General features: G+C 36.7%; 2 protein-coding genes across 2 annotated transcripts; one reads left to right on the forward strand and one right to left on the reverse strand.

The window, feature by feature from the left end:
• Positions 1 to 10,121: 10,121 nt before the first annotated feature.
• On the forward strand, positions 10,122 to 11,154 carry LOC145824424 (F-box protein At4g00893-like). The gene is made up of 2 exons (XM_082924078.1): positions 10,122 to 10,279; positions 10,446 to 11,154. Exons 1-2 carry the CDS (start codon positions 10,122 to 10,124, stop codon positions 11,152 to 11,154), a joined length of 867 nt encoding a protein of 288 aa, XP_082780204.1.
• Positions 11,155 to 13,010: 1,856 nt separating this feature from the next.
• LOC114291216 (putative methylesterase 11, chloroplastic) lies at positions 13,011 to 18,962 on the reverse strand. The gene is made up of 5 exons (XM_028235263.2): positions 18,418 to 18,962; positions 16,149 to 16,385; positions 15,143 to 15,286; positions 14,295 to 14,426; positions 13,011 to 13,537 (listed from the first exon to the last, which is right to left on the reverse strand). The coding sequence occupies exons 1-5, from the start codon at positions 18,763 to 18,765 to the stop codon at positions 13,259 to 13,261; spliced, it is 1,140 nt and encodes a 379-aa protein (XP_028091064.1). The 5' UTR covers positions 18,766 to 18,962; the 3' UTR covers positions 13,011 to 13,258.
• Positions 18,963 to 19,374: the final 412 nt, after the last annotated feature.

Here is a 19,374-nt window from a genome sequence, read left to right on the forward strand (position 1 = left end):
TCACGCTAATCACAATGGCGTAATCAATTCTGGGTTCTGTGGACGATAAGGCCTTCAATTTAATTTTCAAAGCAGGCAGTGAAACAGATATTCCTACGATGAACAGATAGAAATTCAAAACCACATATTCTCACATAATGGCACACAAAATCATATTAAACACATAATCATACTTTGGTTAAGGACCAATTAACATATTACGGGACAGGGGTATCACAATAATAATTACTTATTATATACTGATTTATCTTTGGTCTTCCCTTCAGTCCGTGATTAGATTGGAGGATACTATTGCACCCGTGGGAGTTCACCACAGGTTCTGTTTCGATGATTCAAACTGTTCAATGTGTAGAACTCGTTGAGTACTATATGCTTGTAAAATATCATGTTGATCGGATATCGATAACTATCTCATTGAATTAGATTTCTGTCAACCGTTTATTTTTTCACCGTCTATTTTTTTATACAAAACTGATTTGATCACATACCTATCGATATCCGATCAACCTTAATCACACTTAGGTTAAGGACCAATTAACATATTACGGGACAGGGGTATCACAGTCTTCTCCCTTTTAGGAAGTTTAGTCCTCCAAACTTAATTTACCTTCGTCGGGAAACAAATGTGGATAGCGTAGTCGCATTTCCTTCTCTTTTTCCCACGTGGCATCCATCCCATAGTGTTCTTTCCATTCAACTTTCACCATTGGGATGGACTTGTTTCTCAATTGCCTCACTTGTCAGTCAACAACTTGTTCCGGCCATTCAGCGTACTCCATATTTTCATCCATAGCTACCCGGTGATAATCAATCACATGAAGTGGGTCTCGGAGGTAACCCCTCAACATCGGCACATGAAACACATTATGGATTTGTTCGAATCCCAGTGGCAAAGCAACTCTATAGGCAACTGGGCCAAGCCTTTCCAAAATCTGAAACGGTCCGATGTAACGGGGCGTCAACTTGCCCTTCTTTCCAAACCTGACTTGGCCTTTTATTGGGGACACACGAATGAACACATGGTCACCAACCTCATATTCAAGAGGTCTTCTCTGAACATCTACATAGTTCTTTTGTCGGTCCTGAGCTGTTTTGAGCCTTTGCCGAATGATCTTGATTTTCTCAGAAGTGTCTTGCACAATTTCAGGCCCAAGTAAAGCTCTATCCCCGACTTCTGTCCAACAAATAGGTGATCTACACCTTCTACCATACAAAGCCTCGTATGGTGCCATACCGATGCTGGAGTGGAAGCTGTTATTATAAGCAAATTCTGCAAGTGGCAAATAGTCTTCCCAACTCCCCTGAAAGTCTAAAGCACACATCCGAAGCATATCTTCCAAAGTCTGTATTGCTCGTTCTGATTGCCCATTTGTCTGTGGGTGGAATGCAGTACTGAACCTTAGTTCTGTCCCCATAGCTTTCTGCAAACTCTTCCATAATCTAGATACAAATTTCGGATCTCTATCCAACACAATGGATACCGGAACTCCGTGTAAACGGACAATCTCATCAACATATATGGTAGCCAGTCTATAAGCATTAAACGTAGTTCTAACTGGCAGAAAATATGCAAATTTAGTCAGTCTATCAACTATAACCCAAATAGAATCCATACCTCGAGAAGTCCGAGGCAGGCCAACAACGAAATCCATAGTCACATGCTCCCACTTCCATTCAGGAATAGGGAGAGGTTGAAGTAGACCGCCTGGTTTCTGATGTTCAGCTTTGACTTGCTGACATTGAAGACACTTGGACACATATTCTGCAATCCATTTCTTCATTTTACGACACCAATAGGTTTGTTTCAAATCCCGATACATTTTATTATTACCCGGATACATGGCAAATACGGATCTGTGGGCTCCATCTAAAACCCTCTTCTTTAGTTCCGGAATATCTGGGACACACATTCTGTTCCGGAATCTCAACACTTCATTCTCAATGCCAAATTCTGTCTTCGGACTTGTCTCATATTCATCAATCACTTTCTTGAGGAATTCATCCTCTTTCTGTTTCTGTTTGATTTCATCAATGATTATCAGCTCAACTGTAATAGCGGCTATTAATCCGCCCTGTTCACATATCACTACTTCAATTTCAGACTTCTCAAAATCTTACAAGATATCTTTCTGTTCAGTAAGCAACCAAGCCATACTCCCCGTTAATTTTCTGCTCAAGGCATCGGCAACTGTGTTAGCTTTCCCGGGGTGATACTGAATCTCTAAATCATAATCCTTTATCAGTTCCAGCCATCTCCTCTGTCACATATTCAACTCCTTTTGCGTGAAGAAGTGTTTCAGACTTTTGTGATCCGTGTAGACTTCACACTTTGCTCCATACAGGTAATGCCACCAAATTTTTAAAGCAAAAACAACTGCGGCCAGTTCTAGGTCATGCGTTGGATAATTCTTCTCATGTGGCCTCAACAGTCGGGAGGCGTAAGCAATAACCTTTCCGTTCTGCATTAACACACAACCTAAACCTTTATAAGACGCATCACTGAAAATTACAAAATTCTTCGTACCTGAAAGTAGTGTCAAAATTGGTGCAGTGGTCAATCTTGTTTTTAGTTCATGAAAGGCAGCTTCTCTTTCGTTGTTCCATTCAAACGGTTGCCCTTTTCGTGTCAATTGGGTAAGAGGCACAGCTAATTTTGAAAAGTCTTTCACGAACCTTCTGTAATAACCAGCTAAGCCCATGAAACTGCGAACTTCTGTCACATTTTTCGGTGTAGGCCAATTCACAATTGTCTCTATTTTCTGTGGGTCCACTGAAATTCCTTCCTTGTTGATCACGTGCCCTAAGAAAACAACTTCATCCAACCAAAACTCACATTTCTTTAGTTTAGCAAATAATTTCCTTTCCCGAAGTATTTGTAAGACAGTTCTCAAATGATGTTCATGTTCAAGTCTATCTTTAGAATATATCAAAATGTCGTCAATAAAAACCACAACAAATTCGTCAAGGTAGGTTTTGAAAATTCGGTTCATTAGGTCCATAAATGCTGCCGGAGCATTAGTCACTCCAAATGGCATAACAAGAAACTCAAAATGTCCATACCTCGTTCTGAATGCGGTTTTCTCAACATCCTCTGCCTTAACTTTTAGCTGATGATACCCGGATCTCAAATCAATCTTAGAAAACACCTGCGACCCCTGCAACTGGTCAAATAAGTCATCAATACGGGGTAGGGAATATTTGTTCTTTATTGTTACCTTGTTCAATTCCCGATAATCGATACACAGGCGTAGGGTTCCATCCTTCTTTTTCACAAACAACACTGGTGTACCCCAAGGCGAAGTGCTGGGTTGAATAAACCCCTTGTCAAGCAGGTCTTGCAACTGTTCTTTCAATTCTTTCATTTCGGCAGTAGCCATTATGTAAGGAGTTTTAGAAATGGGCTGGGTGCCTGGCACAATCTCAATAGTGAACTCTATCTCCCTGTCCATCAATTCCCCTAGTAGTTTATTTGGAAACACATCTGGAAATTCTCTAACAATAGGGATATCATTCAATTCAGCATTTACAGATTGTTCAAATAACACATAGCACAAATAACCCTGACACCCTTTCCTGATCAGTTTACATGCTTTCATTGCAGATATCAAATAAGGTGGAGGCACTACCCCATTACCCACAAACACAATCTCTTTATGTTCTGGCGGTTGAAATACAACTTTTGTCACACAATCAATGGTGGCACAATACTTAGTCAACCAATTCATGCCCAAAATTACATCAAAATGCCTAAAGTTCAAGGGCAGCAAATCTACATACAGGATAGCATCCTCAACACGCATATCACAAAACCGGTATATAGATTCACACAACACAGATTCCCCGGATGTAGCCGACACACATAGTAGATATGGCAGTAATTCTAAAGGTCTATTCAGTCTAGATGCAAATGCATATGTCACAAAAGAGTGTGTGGATCTGGAATCAATTAATACAAAAGCATCCTGATTACATATAGAAATAATACCTGAGACAACTGCGTTGGCATTCCGCGTATCGCCTGGAACAAGCACAAAAACTCTCCCCTGTCTCACGGTATCCCCGGTGGTAGCAGATCTCAAAGTATTTCCCGACTTTGGGATCGATGCAGTGGAACTAGCAGTTACCTTTCCACTATTCTGATTACAATCTCGGGCTATATGCCCTTGTTTTTCACATTTGAAACAGGCTCCTGACACACAGTAACAAACTCCACGGTGCTTTCTGCTACAAATGTTGTACATAGGAGCTGTGTCTCAGGAAGAATTCGAAGTATTTGAGGAGCCTGTATTTTGCTTCTTTGAAAACTTCTTCTTTGAAAAGAAGCTTTGTCTTTTGTGGCCTTTCCACTCTGTTGTTGGCTTAGCTTGTCTAGCTATGTTAGCCTCTGATATGATGGCCCTGTCTAGCACCCCAATGTAGGTCTCTAGCTTCAAGACATTCACTCTTTCTAGGATGTCACTTCGAAGCCCACCTTCAAAGTGTCTCTCCGTCTTATAGTCAGTATCAATTACATGTGGTGCAAACCTGGCCAATTCGGTGAATTTGGCCTCATACTCAGCTACAGTCATACTGCCTTGCTTTAGTTCGGTGAACTCAGCTACTTTCCTATCCCAAACACACTGCGGGAAGTACTTGTCATAGAAAATTTCCAGAAATTTCACCCAATCAACATCTCTATGATTTTCTCTCATTAACATCCACCATCTTCTTACCTCGTCTTCTAGCATAAAAGTGGCTAGAAGCACTTTCTGTGTCTCCGAGCAGGGGAACACTTCAAACAATTTCTTAATGCCGAGAACCCATGCTTCGGCTTTCAACGGATCTAATCCACCATGAAACTGTGGTGGTTTCATTTTCTTGAATTCTTTGGTGAGAGCTATGATTCGGTCATCATTCTGATTATCTGGCACGAAAGGTGCCGGAGGCGGAGGTGGCGGATGTGGTTGCTGCCACTGTTGTTACCACTCCTGTTGCTGTCTCAAAGTTTCTGCCATTTCCTGTATCAGTCTTTCCATTCTGTCCAATCTGGCAGTAGAGGATTCCTCTATCTCATAACCTCTTGTTCTCACCGTCTGATTAAACTTACATTATACTTCATACAATAGATTTACAAGTATGCATATATTAAAGAGCATACATATTCGAATAATTTGCAAAGCAAGCAAATCACAAACTTATAACACATAATTGTTCACATTTAACAGTTAAGCGTATTCTTGATGCTTTCAGATTCATACTTATCACATGAATGCATCCTAAATCTTTTCTAGATGCTTATTGCTCTTTTGGACAAGTGTGTGAGTTATTAACTCGTGCTTTGATACCACTCTGTCACGACCCGAGTTAAGGACATAACCGACCATTAATCATGAGATTACCTACGGCCTCAAACCAAAACAAATATATTTTTAACAGAGGTATTGGGGGCCAAACGGAAGCAGTTCAAAACTTTGTCCATAGAGCTGTGCTTACATGGCACATCCATACGACCAAACACATATACATTAATAACTCGCAACAAAAATGCAGTAGCATAAGTTCTGTACAACAGGATCATCCAAAAACTAAGTCAACCCATGGCAGCTATATACAGACATATGCAAAGTCCTCGCCAACATGACAAAAATAAAATAGCATAGCAGAAAGGCGAAGACAGGTCTCGTGCGTAAGACACTAGGGCTGACTCTCTAAAACTCGGTTGTTCCACACAAACTTCACTAGGGCTGGGTCTGGACCTCTCTTGGCTCACCTACAAACATATGAATGAGCATGAGCGATAGCCCAGTGAATAATATCAAATAAGAAGATACAAACAATATGTAGAACAACATACTCTGAACGGCCTTGGGCCCAATTCACTTTTTTATGTAACATTTATATACGCAATTTAAGTCAAGTGACTGTGGTTTCAAACGTACTGGCATTTGGCCCATTTATCTTTTATTCCTGTCAAACGGCCTCTGGCCCACTCTTTTGTGTCAAAACAGCCTCTAGCCCATCCATTCACATCAAAACGGCCTTTGGCCCATCCATTCATGTCAAAACGGCCTTTGGCCCATCCATTCATGTCAAAACGGCCTTCGGCCCATCCATTCATGTCAAAACGGCCTTTGGCCCATTCATTCATGTCAAAACGGCCTTCGGCCCATTCATTCATGTCAAAACGACCTTCGACCCAATCATTTATGTCAGTCGGTTGTCCATAATTCAAAATAGCAAACTGGTAGAGAAATAAGCAATTGGACAATTGACAAACTTCAAAATATCGATGTTACTCACAGTGATCGGTTGGTTGGTTTGCCCTGGAGCTCGACCCTACACAGTCCATGAACACAAAAGGGTCACCAACAATTCAATCCGTTCTTAAATTCACATTTTCCTTTTTAGTCTGTATTCTTATCTCTTCAATTCAATTATAATGCTCAATGCATGCCTAAGAGTACTTAGAAGTGAAAGAGAACAGAAAACAGAACTCAGAATGCATAAACAAAATTTCAGAAAACAGGGTCCCCGCTCAAGCATGGACTTCCCCGTTCGAATGGACCCTTGAGGCTTGCAAAAGTACTGGGAGCATAAAAATTACGCTCGAGCTTGAAGTCTAGAGCTCGAGCGGAAGGCCTCTCTTCGTGGCTCCCCGCTCGAGCGAACGCCATGTCTGCAAAAAGTGCTGGATGCATCATTTTTACGCTCGAGTGTGAACTCGGACGCTCGAGCTGAAGGTTGGTCTACATAGCTCCCCGCTTGAGCGTGTACTTTCCCCACTCGAGTGGACATCCAAGTCTGCAAAAATACTGGGAGCACGAAATTCACGCTCGAGCGGCGGTTTCCCCGCTCGAGCGGACTTCAAATTTCTAGAAAACCCAGAGCATGTTCTTGAGCTTCAACTTCAAATTCAAAGGCTCCAAATGCATGATTTTGACTTAAGCTTCATGTATAGGTGTACTAACATGGTACAAACACTAGATTATAACATTTTGAAGCTCAATTTCATAAATCAAACCCATGCATGGCTCATTCTCCACCAAATTCATTATTAACATAGCAACTTCCTGCATTCAAAGCTTCTACTCCCATAGATTGTACATGCATGTGACATATGATCCTCATTCTCATCCCATATGATGAAAAGATGGTCAAACACATGGATTTCAACCAATATTCAACATGAGTCATGTAATTCAAGCCCAAATATGCAAATTCAAGACAACTACACACATACATGCATACATTGACCTTTAATTCAACAAAACTAACCCAATTTCATGTCAAACTTACTCTTGATTACCCAATTAGCTTGAACACACAAAATTACAAACTAGAATCCATGAGATACTCACCTAGGAGCTTAATTCTCCCAATCTATAGCAAAATCTTGGGCTTAATCTTCCAATTCTCCACAAACTTGAGCCAAACACAACTTTTCTCCTCTTACCCTCTCTAGCCAACCCTCTCTCTACTCTTAGAGTCAAAAATCAACCAAGATGCAACAAAATAGGAGAATTGTGGTGTGGTGCCCCTTTTACAATAATTCCCACTACCTTAATTTAATAATAATAAATAGTTTGGCACTAATTCAATAATTTAATCAACTTAATTTGGTCCAAATTAGTTTTCAATTAAATTTCACCGTAGGCTCTAAAAATCACACTAATCACAATGGCGTAATCAATTCTGGGTTCTGTGGACGATAAGGCCTTCAATTTAATTTTCAAAGCAGGCAGTGAAACAGATATTCCTACGATGAACAGATAGAAATTCAAAACCACATATTCTCACATAATGGCACACAAAATCATATTAAACACATAATCATACTTTGGTTAAGGACCAATTAACATATTACGGGACAGGGGTATCACAATAATAATTACTTATTATATATTGATTTATCTTTAGGCTTCCCTTCAGTCCGTGATTAAATTGGAGGATACTATTGCACCCGCGGGAGTTCACCACAGGTTCTGTTTCGATGATTCAAACTGTCCAATGTGTAGAACTCGTTGAGTACTATATACTTGTAAAAAATCATGTTGATCGAATATCGATAGCTATCTCATTGAATTAGATTTCTGTCAACCGTTTATTTTTTCACCGTCCATTTTTTTATACAAAACTGATTTGATCACATACCTATCGATATCCGATCAACGTTATTTTTTACAAGCATATATTACTCGACAATTTCTACATATTGAATGGTTCAAATTATCAAAACGAGACCCGTGGCAAATCCCTATGGGCCTAACAGTACCCTTTAGTCCGATCACAAACTAGAGGGAAGGCAGCCCCTGATTTAATGGGCAGTGGCTTGCCTAAACTGCAGTGTCCACTCTGGCCCATTGGCTTGCCTAAGCCTTTTTTGATAATCCGAACAATTCACATTTTAGAATTTGTTGAGTACATTATCCCTGTAAAAAATCACGTCGATCAAATAACGGATACTATGTATTCGGATCATTTTTTTTATGAACTGTTAATTTTTTGACCGTCATTTTTTTCCCAGATAAAAGTGATCCGAATATATAGTATCCATTATCCGATCGATGTATTTTTTACAAGAATAATATACTCAACAAATCTTAAAATATGAACAGCTCAAATTATCAAAAAAAAACCCAAAAATGAACCCAATAGGTCAAACTGGACTGAACTGTCCCAGCTCTGAACTGAAGACAATCCAAACCCGATTTAATGCATCTCTTAAGGTAAGAATATTTTTGTTTTGGCTATGCTAATAAAATAAAATAAAATAGCTTTTGTTGCCATTATTTAATCAATCTGGGATCTAGGGTTTTGTTCTTTATGTCGTTTTGGGTAATTATTCAGTAATTTCAGAGTATCGATACGTAATATTTTATAGTATTATGATTAGTGGAAAAGGTGATAGGTGGGATATTATATTGAGTGATTGGGAAACATAAGGGAACATTGAATGATGATTGATTAAGGAGTACAGACATGTGATATTTCACGAATATTTAATAATTTCCCGTCCTTTTGCTATCATTTACTTCCTTTTTGTTATCTATATTTTATTTATGGGTAAATTACAAAAACATCCCTCAAGATTTGCTTAAAATACATATTGTCCTCTATGATTTGAAAAACTACAAATATCCCCTTATTAGAATTTTTTATTTAACAAATTTAACTAAAAAAAGAAAATTCATAATTGCTCACCTATACAATAATAAAATTACCTAAATTATTAATTAAAACATATTTTTAACATCATTAAAAATTGTTAATTGACTTGAAAATTTATTAATAAAAGGGACGATTTGTTATGAAATTAAAAATCTCAGGGAGTAGAATGTAATTTTCAAAATCACAGGGTACGATTCGTATTTTAATCAAATCTTAAGAGTGTATTTGTAATTTACCCTTTATTTATTTGTTTGTTTTTTAACAATGGGTGATTTTGATTCTTAATTACCGGTGACAATTGTTGTTGATATCATTCCTTAAACCTGCTTCTAACTTAATTTCATGTATTTTGATTTTTGACCTAAATGAATAGGTAACATTTTCTTTTATCAGAAATTGTGATATAATTTTGAAATTTTAAACTCCTCCAAAAATTCTTTCAATTTTTCCAACATGTGATACACTTCGCGCCCAAAACGGTAAATTTAAGCGATCCAAATGATTCCATTTTTTTTTTTTCAATATATTTCCATAAGAACAAAAAATAGATAAATATAATAAACTAAAATTTGAGGAAAGTGGAGTTTCGGCAGTATAAAAACATAAAAAAATAGTCATAATTGAAATTTTTAAAATTTCAAAACTATATCACAATTTCTGACAAATAAAATGTAGTGTATTCATCTAAGTCAAAAATCGAACTACATGAAACTAAGTTAGAAGTAGATTTAAGGAACGATATCAACGACAATTGCCACCGGCTAAAAGTTCTTTCAATTTTCCCCCATCATTGTCAATGAAATTTGATATGATAAAATGTTTCTTGGCTTTTAGGTTGATCGATACTCACCAAAAAGATGCACATATCATCTCAAAAGGAGAAAAGGTGGAGAAGAAAATATATACAAGCACATGAACCATCCCAACAGATCCATTGTTCATGCAATAGTTACCTTGAAATAGAAATTCTCCCAATGGACCTTCAAAAACTTTTCGCAAAGTTTATTGCTAATGCTAATGTCAAAGACTACTTGAGCTTACGTGATATATGTAGAAGGTGGATGTCACTTGCTCCTCCAATTCGCTGGAGAAGTGATCTGACTGGTTTAACATCCAGTGACGGTTGGCTCATGTTCTTTCACAAGGAAAAAATGTTATGATCTTTCTATGATCCAATCAACAATTTGACATATTACATGAATAGCAATGAATTATTTGGATGTAAGATTCGATTGTCAAACGATGGTTGGCTTCTTGTTACTGAAGGTCTGAGGTTTTTTTTTCTTTGAATTCTTCAGTAAAACAAAGATTAAGCTTCCTGACTTGGTGGAAGACAATTGTTTTGATGGCATTTCATTCTCAGCCTCGCCAATTTCTTCAGGTTGGGTTGTTTTTGCCATTTCTCATTCAACTTCCATGGTAGTAAATATTTCATGTATGAAGGCAGGCGATGAGAATTGGACTAACAGTAGGTATGATAATGGACGACCATTCATCTCATCAGGTTGCAATCCAGTTTTCTATGATCAATGTTTCTATTGTTTGGGTGAGGAAGAAAGTTTGGGTACCTTTAAATTAACAATGGTAGGTGGTTCTTATGCTCATCCTCAACCATCACAGTTTCTTCTAACCATGTCTCGAGGATTTATGGTTTCTATGAAGAAAAATTTGTTCTCAGTCTTTGTGGGTTCCATGGGAAAATCTGTTCATGTTTTCCAGCTAAACTCTTCTTCTACAGAATGGGTTAAACTGACAAATTTGGGATGCAACTCATTCTTTTTTAGTCAAACATCGTCGCTAGTTGTGACTTGGATGGGAGGTGCCCTGAAGAACAAAATAAATTTTCCTATGTTCACTTGTAGCAACAACAGCTACATTGCTTACTCGTTAGACAACTCTAGATTTGAAGTTCTTGGCAGTGATTATTCTACAGAGGATCTTTGTGATGCAAAAGAGCTGTTCAGTGCCACTTGGTTGCAACCAAGAGTGATTGGAACCACTACATGAATTCTATGTTGTTTTGACGGCAGTTACAAAATGATGGGATGTTATTTAGGATGCTATTTATGTATTCAGATGCTTGTTTTTTCATCAATGTGCCACACTATTTCATTATATAATTACATTGAAATTCATGGGAACAGTAATATGACAAACTTTGCGCTGTGTTTGGTTGGGGATTTGAAAAGGGATTTGGAAAAAGAAAGGGAAAAGATATGTGAAACTAGGTGAAATATAAGTATGTTTTTTTCACATTTCACCTACTTTTTCCATTTCCCTTTCCAAATCTCTCTTCAAATCTCTGTGTACAAAAATGATATCTTGAGATGGCACTTTTTTCTTCTTTCTTGAGATGACACTCACCAAGTGATCCCAAAGTCGCCAATCATTTTGTTACCCCCATTTCTTCTAACCTCAAGGTCAAACACGTTTTCGTTATAAAAAAAACTATGCCTTCAGGTATTTTTGGGAAGAACCACATGAGAAACTCTTATAACAATGGTTTAAATAATGGTAAATTTTAATTCAAAAATTCCTAGCAAAACTGACTATATGTTGCCTCAGCAATGCTGCAATTTGTCATCCAAAATCTGATTAGAACTGAATCAAAGGTTGAAGAATGACAAAATAAAGCCATCATCTTTAAATTCTCTTTAAGCACTCTCCTTAACTTTGGCAGTAAGCAAGGATGGATTTAGAAGCCCTACGATTTAAAATAATAATAATGATAAATAAATAAATAAACTCCTTTTGTATGGTACTATTATTATTCACTATGTTAGAATTCTCTCTCTCGCGATACCAATCACGCACACCCTCGCTCCCGTAGTGATCTCCCTCTAGACATGAGCAGATGGAGTTAAATGAGAGTCGGTAAAGGTGAGGGAGAAGTTGAAGAGAGCATTGTAGAGGGAAAAGCAGGGAGGAGGAAGACAAATAGTGGAGAGGAAGGAAAAAAACAAGAAGAGGGATAGAGAGGATAAATTTTTTTTTTTTTTGCGAGTCTTAAACATTTTTCTATAATTAAGGCATGTTGAATAAAAAAACAATTTATACATTAAGATAGGTTGAATCTTATTTATCTTGTTTGATTTTATTTTTTTAATTTTTATTTATATAAAAAAATTAGCTTGACAAAAAATAAATACCAAAAACATATTTTTAAAATTTCACAAACTATTTTCACCTAGGAAAAAATAAAATCACATGAAAATAATCAACATTTTTCTTTTTTTCAATTTTTTGCCCATCAAACTAGCTTTTAGCTTTTATGGGAAAAAATAAATAAATAAATAATTGAAATCGAAAGCAAGCAATGTGATTGTTTTTGGTTTGACAATTCAAGTATTAGATTTTTCCAGTAAATCCCAAGTGCTTAATCACAGATTGACATAAACTTCCCTAGCCTTTTCGGCATGCCCAATAATCGTAATTTGTTTTTTAAAAAACAAAAGTTGTTATATTGTCAGTTGTTGCTGAAAAATGAATTGAATCAATCACTTCATCTGACGTCTAAGTCTCAATATTAAACAATTCTCTAATGCTGTGTTTGATTGGGGGATTTGGGGAGAAATTTGGAAAGAAAAATAGAAAAAGCAGGTGAAATGTGAATAAAACATGTCTATATTTCACCTAATTTCACACACCTTTTCCCTTTCCCTTTTCAAATCCCTCCCCAAATCCCCCAACCAAACACAGCATAAAACTATGTTTGGATCATGAATTTAGATAATGATTTTAAAAGGTGTCCAAATTCGTGATACAGTCTAAAAGGGAGTTTATTAATAACCAGAGATTCCAATCAACATGCTGACAGGGTTAATTAATAGACAGCCTTTTCCACAAACATAAACAACAGAATATAAACCAAGAAAGAAACCAACACTAACATTGCTTATTAAGATTAATTATCTCATACATGCTAGTTCTGCACCACCCAGCAAAATTGAATTCACACCAGCATATACATCACTAATGTGGGTACAAAACAATAATTGAATTGAAGATGCATGTATTCAGTCGCTCAAAATTCATAATGCTTACCATGTGACTGTATGTCAAGGAAACCTCCAGAGGGAGTAACTTGGGGAAGCCAACCAGTAAACAGATGCTAAGTTGACGGGATCTTTGAGATCTCTACCAATAGCTTGTGTAGGGCTTGAGGTTTTGAGAAAAAGGGGGAGTGATCAGCACCTTTAAGATGAAAAACCCGTTCCGGGGGGCTTTTGTTTATCATGCTTTGCTGAAGTGCGATAGGTATGGCGTTATCTTCTGCAGTTTCTATGTAAAACCGCTTGACAGAGCCATAGTTCTTGTCAGAAAGAGAAAGCTTCTCCAAAACTGGTGCAAAAGGGATTGGCCTCATTGAAACAGATGCTAGTGCAACATCCTGGACGACAATAGGCAAAATGGAATTTAGCAGAATTATATATGCATAAATGCACAAATTGACGGACATGCATATGGGTAAATATTGAACACAAAACAAGAGTGTAAACAACTGAGATTGTCTTTATGATGCTTTGAAATTGACTTCCAATGTCTGTTGGTTCACCAAAAAACTGATAAACACTTTGTGCAAAGGTATGGATGATCTAAAAGATTTGGAATTTCACACTTCGTTTAAATTTTGATTTCTTTTAACAAGGTTGATTAATTGACTTTTCAATAAAGTTTTGGGAGCTCAAATTGACAATTAAAACTTTAAGAATGACATTGAAATTTGAAGCAAAAGGAACAAAATAATTGTGTGTCAGCAAGTAAAATCAGGTGTGTAGGCCTGTTTATTTATTTGGTTGTTTTTTTTGGATGGAGGGGTTGGCCAAATGCTGCTTAGACTTGAAGTTCACAAAAGTAAGTGTTCTTGGTCGAGAGGAGATCACCAAGAGGTAACCAACTTGATGGTTGTGACTCTACATCGTAATTATTTCAAATATTGGCAACACAAAATAATACATGCATGTGTACCTGCATGCATTCATAATGTATGTCCCTACCCATGTGTTGAAACACGCATTCTTCTAAGCAGTTAAAGTCAGAGGCATAATGCTATAATTTCACAATCATGTCATTCCTAAATTTAAAATGAAAATGTACTGATCATATATCTCCAAAAACAAAATATTATGAGCAAAGTTAGTATATACCTTGGCAGGACTCTGGTTGAATAACAAGTCCCTTAACAATGACTTGTCAAGATTAATTGCAGTTGGAGGGTTAGTGTTCCCATTTGCATAGATAAATATCTGAGCCTGTCGCATCAAATCATTTGAATCTGTCTGCAATGATTACAAAATGTAACTCATCACAAATAAAATAAAATAAAAATGCCCAACTTATTTAGCGTAACATTCCAGGTATCTATCAACCTGAATAAATTTAAAAACCTTATTTTTATTGTCTACTGACAATAAAGTAAATCAAATTCGCCACCTTAAGAAGCTTACACCTTCAAGCTCCAGGAACATGTCTCATGATTAAAGCCTCAAAGGTCTCATGTTTCATTGAGGTTCACACTTTCTGTTTAACTCACATGAGGCATAAGTTATGACACATGCCTTATGGCTACCAAGAACCTCAGAACTGAATTTTAGATTCTCTTTCAAAGCTTTTGAGGCTTACACATTGAGGCTAAGGAAAAATGCCACAAGGTATAGCCTCAAAGATCAAAATCAACTTAGTTTGACATCTTTGGCAGAAGATACATTTGCACACAACTACTAGCCAGTAAAGGTAGAAGCATTTTCTGAAGAACCTGAGCATTATCTAAGGCCAGACATAAGCAAGATGCGAGAGTGAATTGCATCCAAAATAGTTGGAAGTCAGAAATTTTTGGACACAATTTAAGAACCTTCATAAGCCAAATGGCATTCTGGAAATTTTGAAACACAATACTCACACATAAATCAGAACCAATTTTCAAACTCAAGAATCAGTCCACTTGCACGCAAATAAAGTATCCGTTAAGTTAAATGACTTAGAATGACTTGCAAACCTGTTGGGAGAACATATCAAGGGTACTTTGTTCACTAGTCAACATTGCTCCAGCAATGAAAACAGCTTTGGAAACTTTATTGGGAAACAGCTCCATTGCATATGATACACAGGTACCACCAAAATCATGTCCTACCAAAATCACCTGAAAAAATAATAAAAATTAACATAAGTAAAAGTTTCAAACTGCTATTCAAGCTCCCACAACGACTTCAACCAAAATATAATTTAGGAATTTCAAGTGACTTTTCCAAGCATCCATTTAGCACCTTTAAATAATAATTACACCAGCTCAGGCACCATTTCGGAAACAAATACAAAGTAGCTAAACCAAAGCAAAGAAAATCTTCCAGCAATAACAAACAGAAGTTTCCAGAACTTTCTAACTTAACAATGGGAATGCAAGAACAAGTTCCTTTCGAGACAAAGGGGAAAAAAAATTAGGTAATACATTTCCAACAAGTTTCCTTAATGCAACGGTAAAAGCTTGGGTTGCAAAGGGTGAGAACTCGAATTTGATTAATAGAGCAGCTGCTTTGTGCAAATAATGCCAAACATTAGCTCTGCACATGACTTACGGGGACAAACAATGGGCAATGGAAACTAAGATTAGTTCTGAACATCACTACTGAAGTAAAGAACTTGGATGAAGTCTCCAGCCCAAAAAAGGCTCGAGTGTTGACAGTGTAACAGACCTTGCTTGCAGAAGTAACATAAGGACCAACATTACAGCAGAATATCATGACAACATGCAAGAAGAATTTATTAAGAATACCTTAGATAATACCCTAGATGTTAGCCATACAATAACCTATATGTATAACAAAAAAGACTTCTATGATCCAGTTGTAGAACATCTGAATTCACTAAAATTACAAACCCTTAATAGAAACTCATGGAGATTTCCACTTTGAGACACCTCTTATTTTCTTTTTGACATAGATGCAAACTGGTGCAACGTGATAAATGAAAACACAGAAAAGAAACTGGTAGAAATAGAACAGTACCTTCTCCGCGTCAGCAAGTTTTTCAAGAAAAACAGTAAGTGGCTTCACATATTGCGAAAGACTTGTGATGCTGTTTGTATCAAATGAATGAATTCCAGAACCAGTTAAATCTATGGCAGTAACTCTGTATCCACATTCTTCTAAAAGTGCTATAGTTTTATACCAACACCAGGCACCAAAACCTCCTCCATGGACAAGAACAAAATGGTTGGTCTCTAGATCATCAGGCTTTACATTCTGTCAAAAAGAAAATTAGTTAGAAAATATAAGAATGACTAAAAGGGATGAAGAGCTCACATACTTGGAAATAAAGTCAAGGCATCATAGATCTCATCCATTCCATTTTGACACAAAAGTTTGGATCCATAAATTATTGTATTTATAAATTGGAATCTTGGACATACTATTAGATGACAATGAAAGGGTTTTTGACGGCTAGGAAACATTATGACTTTTGGGGCAGCTAGGGGTTATTTAGAATGTTCAAAATAAGTGCACTTTTTGACTTTTTATAAAATATGAGTTGGGTTTGAAGTGATGTGATAGAGAGGTGATGTGACTTAAATACGATAGTGACTTTTTGACTTTTTTTGAAGATGTCAAACTTAGCCTAAGTATTTACTAGATCTCTATAAGTACAGCCAAAAGATCATCCACATTCAAAATTGTCTTCGTATCTCTTTGTATAGGAGGACCTACCACCAAACACCTCCTATTTGAGGACCCCCATCTGCATCAACAGTCTCTTTAAATTGTTAATTCACAACTTCGGAATTCAACAATTACAAATTGAAATAATTGGGTAAAAATTGGGTGTTGTGGAATACATGCTACATGTAGACTGCTCCATTTACTTCGGAAAAAATGTAGATAAGCTCAAGACTCATTGTGTTATTCCAATTAGTAGCTAGAACATAATCTGGAGTAAGAAAATTTACCTATGTAACAAGCAATCTCGTAATTTGTAGGTTAACAACAGATAAACTAAGAAAAAATTACACGTATTTAATGAAATATAAAGGAAAATTAATAACCGAGGGTGGTGGTCAGGGGCTTAATCCCAGGTGGTTTAGTGGACACGAGGTCGTAGGTTTGAGTCTCACTAGTGACTATTGGGGATGCGAGACTCATGCCCATTAATCCTAGGCCATCAACCCCTTGCCACTATGCCCACGGCAAGGCTGGGATCAGGCTCTGAAATAGTCCTTTGAGCTTTTGGTATTTAAAATTTGAACGATAGGATCGAATTGTAGAACCAAGAGCTCTGCTTGAACAGTATTCATAGGGCACTTGGGCAAAGGACTGGACAAGTAGTAAGCTTTGCTTGAAAGCTACTTAGGTAGCTTTTATGGGTTATGCAAAATTCAAAATCAATAGATGGAATTCAAAGGGCGCATTTATTTATTTATTTTGTAATTTGAGAAATTATTTTTCTTGATGAAACTATACTTATAGCAACTTATTTGCATTCTACAAACTGAAAGACTAGTTTGTTGCCCTAACCACCTACCAATTTAAAACCTATTGCAACTTGCAAGTACTTTGCTTTAACAACTCAAAGAGAAAATCATGTTGTCAAGAAAGTGAAGTGTGTGGGTAGATTTAAAGTTACACTCAATTGAAATGTAAGTTGGTGGTTTTAAAGCCTTACTTTGCACAAACTAGGTCTGCCTCCAAATTGAAGGGTATGGGGTAGATTTAAAGTGCCTAGCAGAATTATTTAATTTAAATTCAAGTACTTTGCACAAACTAGGTCTGTCCCTAAACTTTTGTTAAGCACGGCTTTAAAACCACCAACTTACACTCAATTCAAAAGTTCAAACCAAGTTTGAATATTTAAACTTAAGGTTAGAATATCCAGCCAAATGAACATCCCTTTGGAGAAGAAGAAGACATTACGCTTAATTTGAGACTTGGTCATTAAAATCATTCACATTGATGATTGTGACTGAATTATTTCTTTTCAATTGTGGTTTTTTTTTTTTTCTTTTCTTTTTTTTCTTTTTTTGCGTTTGAATTATTCCCAATTTCTAGTCAAACGTACAATTTGAAATTTGAGTATAATTTTCACCAAATTACACAAATATTCGAGCAAATGTACCTACAAGTTAAGCAAAACTCCTAAAACGTAACTAACAATAAACAACACATTAACGACGGCATTAGTTCAAAATGCAAACACAAAACACCATACAAATCAGCTTTAAAAAAAAATCAGCAATTCAGTTCAACAGTGATCAATTCGAAGACAAAAAAAAAAAAGACGAACCTGATTAACAAGCTGGTGAGGCTGAATCAGAGGATCAGCCAGAGACCGAGCCCTAGAACTGGAGCTCCGATTCAGAACCTGCTGTTTCTTGGAGTTGGCGTTCGGATATCGCAGCGAAGTGGATCGATCAAACGGCACAGAACCACCAGCGGCACCGTCCTGCAACTGCTGCTGAAGCAGAATCGCGGCCGCGAGAGCTCGCTCATGAATGATCGAGTCCTCCAACTTGTCCTTCTTCGTCGATCGGACTCGAGTCCACCGATTGCTCGAATTGCCACCATTAACTGCGTTTGATATACGCTTGGAGGGCTTGTTCTTCACCGCCTTGCGAGAGAAACACAGTCCCATTGCAATCGTTGCATGCAGAGATAGAGAGAGAAGGAGAGAGAGGTTTCAGGTGAAGTGAGAGGAGAGAGAGGGTTTTTGTTGGTGAAGAAATGGCAATTGGAAGAGGGCTGCTCCGCTGATCACTGAGAGGGCCGGTTCCTATGAAGGAGAGTTGTGTTGTGACTAGGCGTAAAATAGATGGGCCTTTTTTATATTATTTTAACTAGCCTATCACCGTGGAATAATTATAAATATTTATATTTATTTTAAATTTTTTTTAATATATAATTTATATTTTTTAAGATTTTTTACAAAAATAATTTAATAATCTTATCACTAGTCATAGTGTATAGGAAAAGTTAAAAATGATACTATAATATTGTATCTATAATTATTTGTATAAGGAGATTTTAAATGTTGATCAGGAAATTTTGATCAAATCAATAAATTCAGACATGTAGAAAGACACGTGAATTGAAAAATGTTAATAAATGTTAATCACGAGATTTTGACTAAATCAATAACCGCTTTTTTTTAAGTAAAAAATAAAAAATTTAGAAAATTCAGATTGGAATATTGAAGTTCTCACAGGCCATGGGTTAAAAATTCCCTTTTGCTTAATATATAGTA

This window comes from Camellia sinensis, chromosome 4, assembly GCF_055761805.1.
Source record: "Camellia sinensis isolate YWXY chromosome 4, ASM5576180v1, whole genome shotgun sequence".
In the NCBI taxonomy this organism is placed as follows: domain Eukaryota; kingdom Viridiplantae; phylum Streptophyta; class Magnoliopsida; order Ericales; family Theaceae; genus Camellia; species Camellia sinensis.

What these genes read in the sequence shown, in the direction of transcription:
- LOC145824424 (XM_082924078.1), top strand. Translation starts at nt 10,122, where the DNA reads ATGGACCTTCAAAAACTTTTCGCAAAGTTTATTGCTAATGCTAATGTC. An exon ending in TCCAGTGACGGTTGGCTCAT is followed by an intron (nt 10,280 to 10,445) that starts GTTCTTTCACAA and finishes TGAATTCTTCAG; the next exon opens with TAAAACAAAGATTAAGCTTC.
- LOC114291216 (XM_028235263.2), bottom strand. Translation starts at nt 18,765, where the DNA reads ATGGGACTGTGTTTCTCTCGCAAGGCGGTGAAGAACAAGCCCTCCAAG. An exon ending in CTCACCAGCTTGTTAATCAG is followed by an intron (nt 16,386 to 18,417) that starts GTTCGTCTTTTT and finishes TCTTTTTGACAG; the next exon opens with AATGTAAAGCCTGATGATCT. An exon ending in TTGATATGTTCTCCCAACAG is followed by an intron (nt 14,427 to 15,142) that starts GTTTGCAAGTCA and finishes TAATCATTGCAG; the next exon opens with ACAGATTCAAATGATTTGAT.